The 897-nt window shown below is 61.9% G+C and overlaps 1 protein-coding gene across 1 annotated transcript in view; it reads right to left on the bottom strand.

The window, feature by feature from the left end:
- The window catches only part of IGFN1 (immunoglobulin-like and fibronectin type III domain containing 1), a 37,333-nt gene extending 36,584 nt beyond the window's left edge, over positions 1–749 (bottom strand). Inside the window, exon 1 of the mRNA XM_014533389.1 lies at positions 741–749. Coding sequence (XP_014388875.1) covers positions 741–749 — 9 coding nt within the window. The remainder of the gene's footprint in view (positions 1–740) is intronic.
- Positions 750–897: the final 148 nt, after the last annotated feature.

Here is an 897-nt window from a genome sequence, read left to right as displayed (position 1 = left end):
GGGCCGCGGGCTGGGCAGGGAGCTGGGCAGGGCTCATCGGGCACTTCAGGTCCCAGGGAGGAGAGGTGCCTGTCAGCCTCCCACTCAAGAAAGTCCAGGGCAGGCCCGGCTGGCATGGCTCAACCTATGAACCAGGAGGTCGCGGGTTCGATTCCCATCAAGGGCACAGGCCCGGGTTGCGGGCTCGATCCCAGTGTGGGGCGTGCAGGAGGCAGCTGATCCATGATTCTCTCTCATCGTTGATGTTTCTCTCTCTCTCTCTCTCTCTCCCTCTCCGTTCCTCTCTGAAATCAATGAAAATATATTTAAAATCAATAAAAAATGAAGGAAGAGGAGGACTCTCGCCTTGTGGGCGCCGTCTGCTCGCTGGTGTGCGAGGCGTGCGCAGGGGGAGCCGCCGGGACTTCTGGTCCCAGATAAACACCGCGTCTTTGATCTCCTCCTCCTCCTCCGTTCTCCCCGCCGCCCTTCCCGCCCGTTTGATTTCCCAACTCGGCCCCGGATGAGTGTCCGTTGCCCCGCCCGCCGCCGGGACTTCTGGTCCCAGATAAACACGGCGTCTTTGACCTCCTCCTCCTCCGTTCTCCCCGCCGCCCGTTCCCGCCCATTTGATTTCCCAACGTGGCCCCGGATGAGTGTCCGCTGCTTCTCCCAAGATTAAATTCCACATTCCGGGAGTGTGGGCCGTGGCCGGAGCCCGGCCAGCGGCCGAGTGGTCAGGTGGACACGGAGACCTTTACCCGGACCATCACGGGGCGTCTCCCACGTGTAGAACGAGAGAGAGCTGGTCCCCTTGGCTGCAGCCCTGGCCAGGGTCCCCTAAGGGCTTCTCCCTTGAGGGCCAGAGACACGGAAGAGGGAGGAAGAAGGGAGGGGGAGAGGGCGATAAAGACGACA

This window comes from Myotis brandtii, unplaced genomic scaffold (genome assembly GCF_000412655.1).
Source record: "Myotis brandtii unplaced genomic scaffold, ASM41265v1 scaffold975, whole genome shotgun sequence".
Taxonomy (NCBI): domain Eukaryota; kingdom Metazoa; phylum Chordata; class Mammalia; order Chiroptera; family Vespertilionidae; genus Myotis; species Myotis brandtii.
Note: the sequence above shows the minus strand (reverse complement) of the source record. Positions and strands in the feature narration are given on the sequence as shown.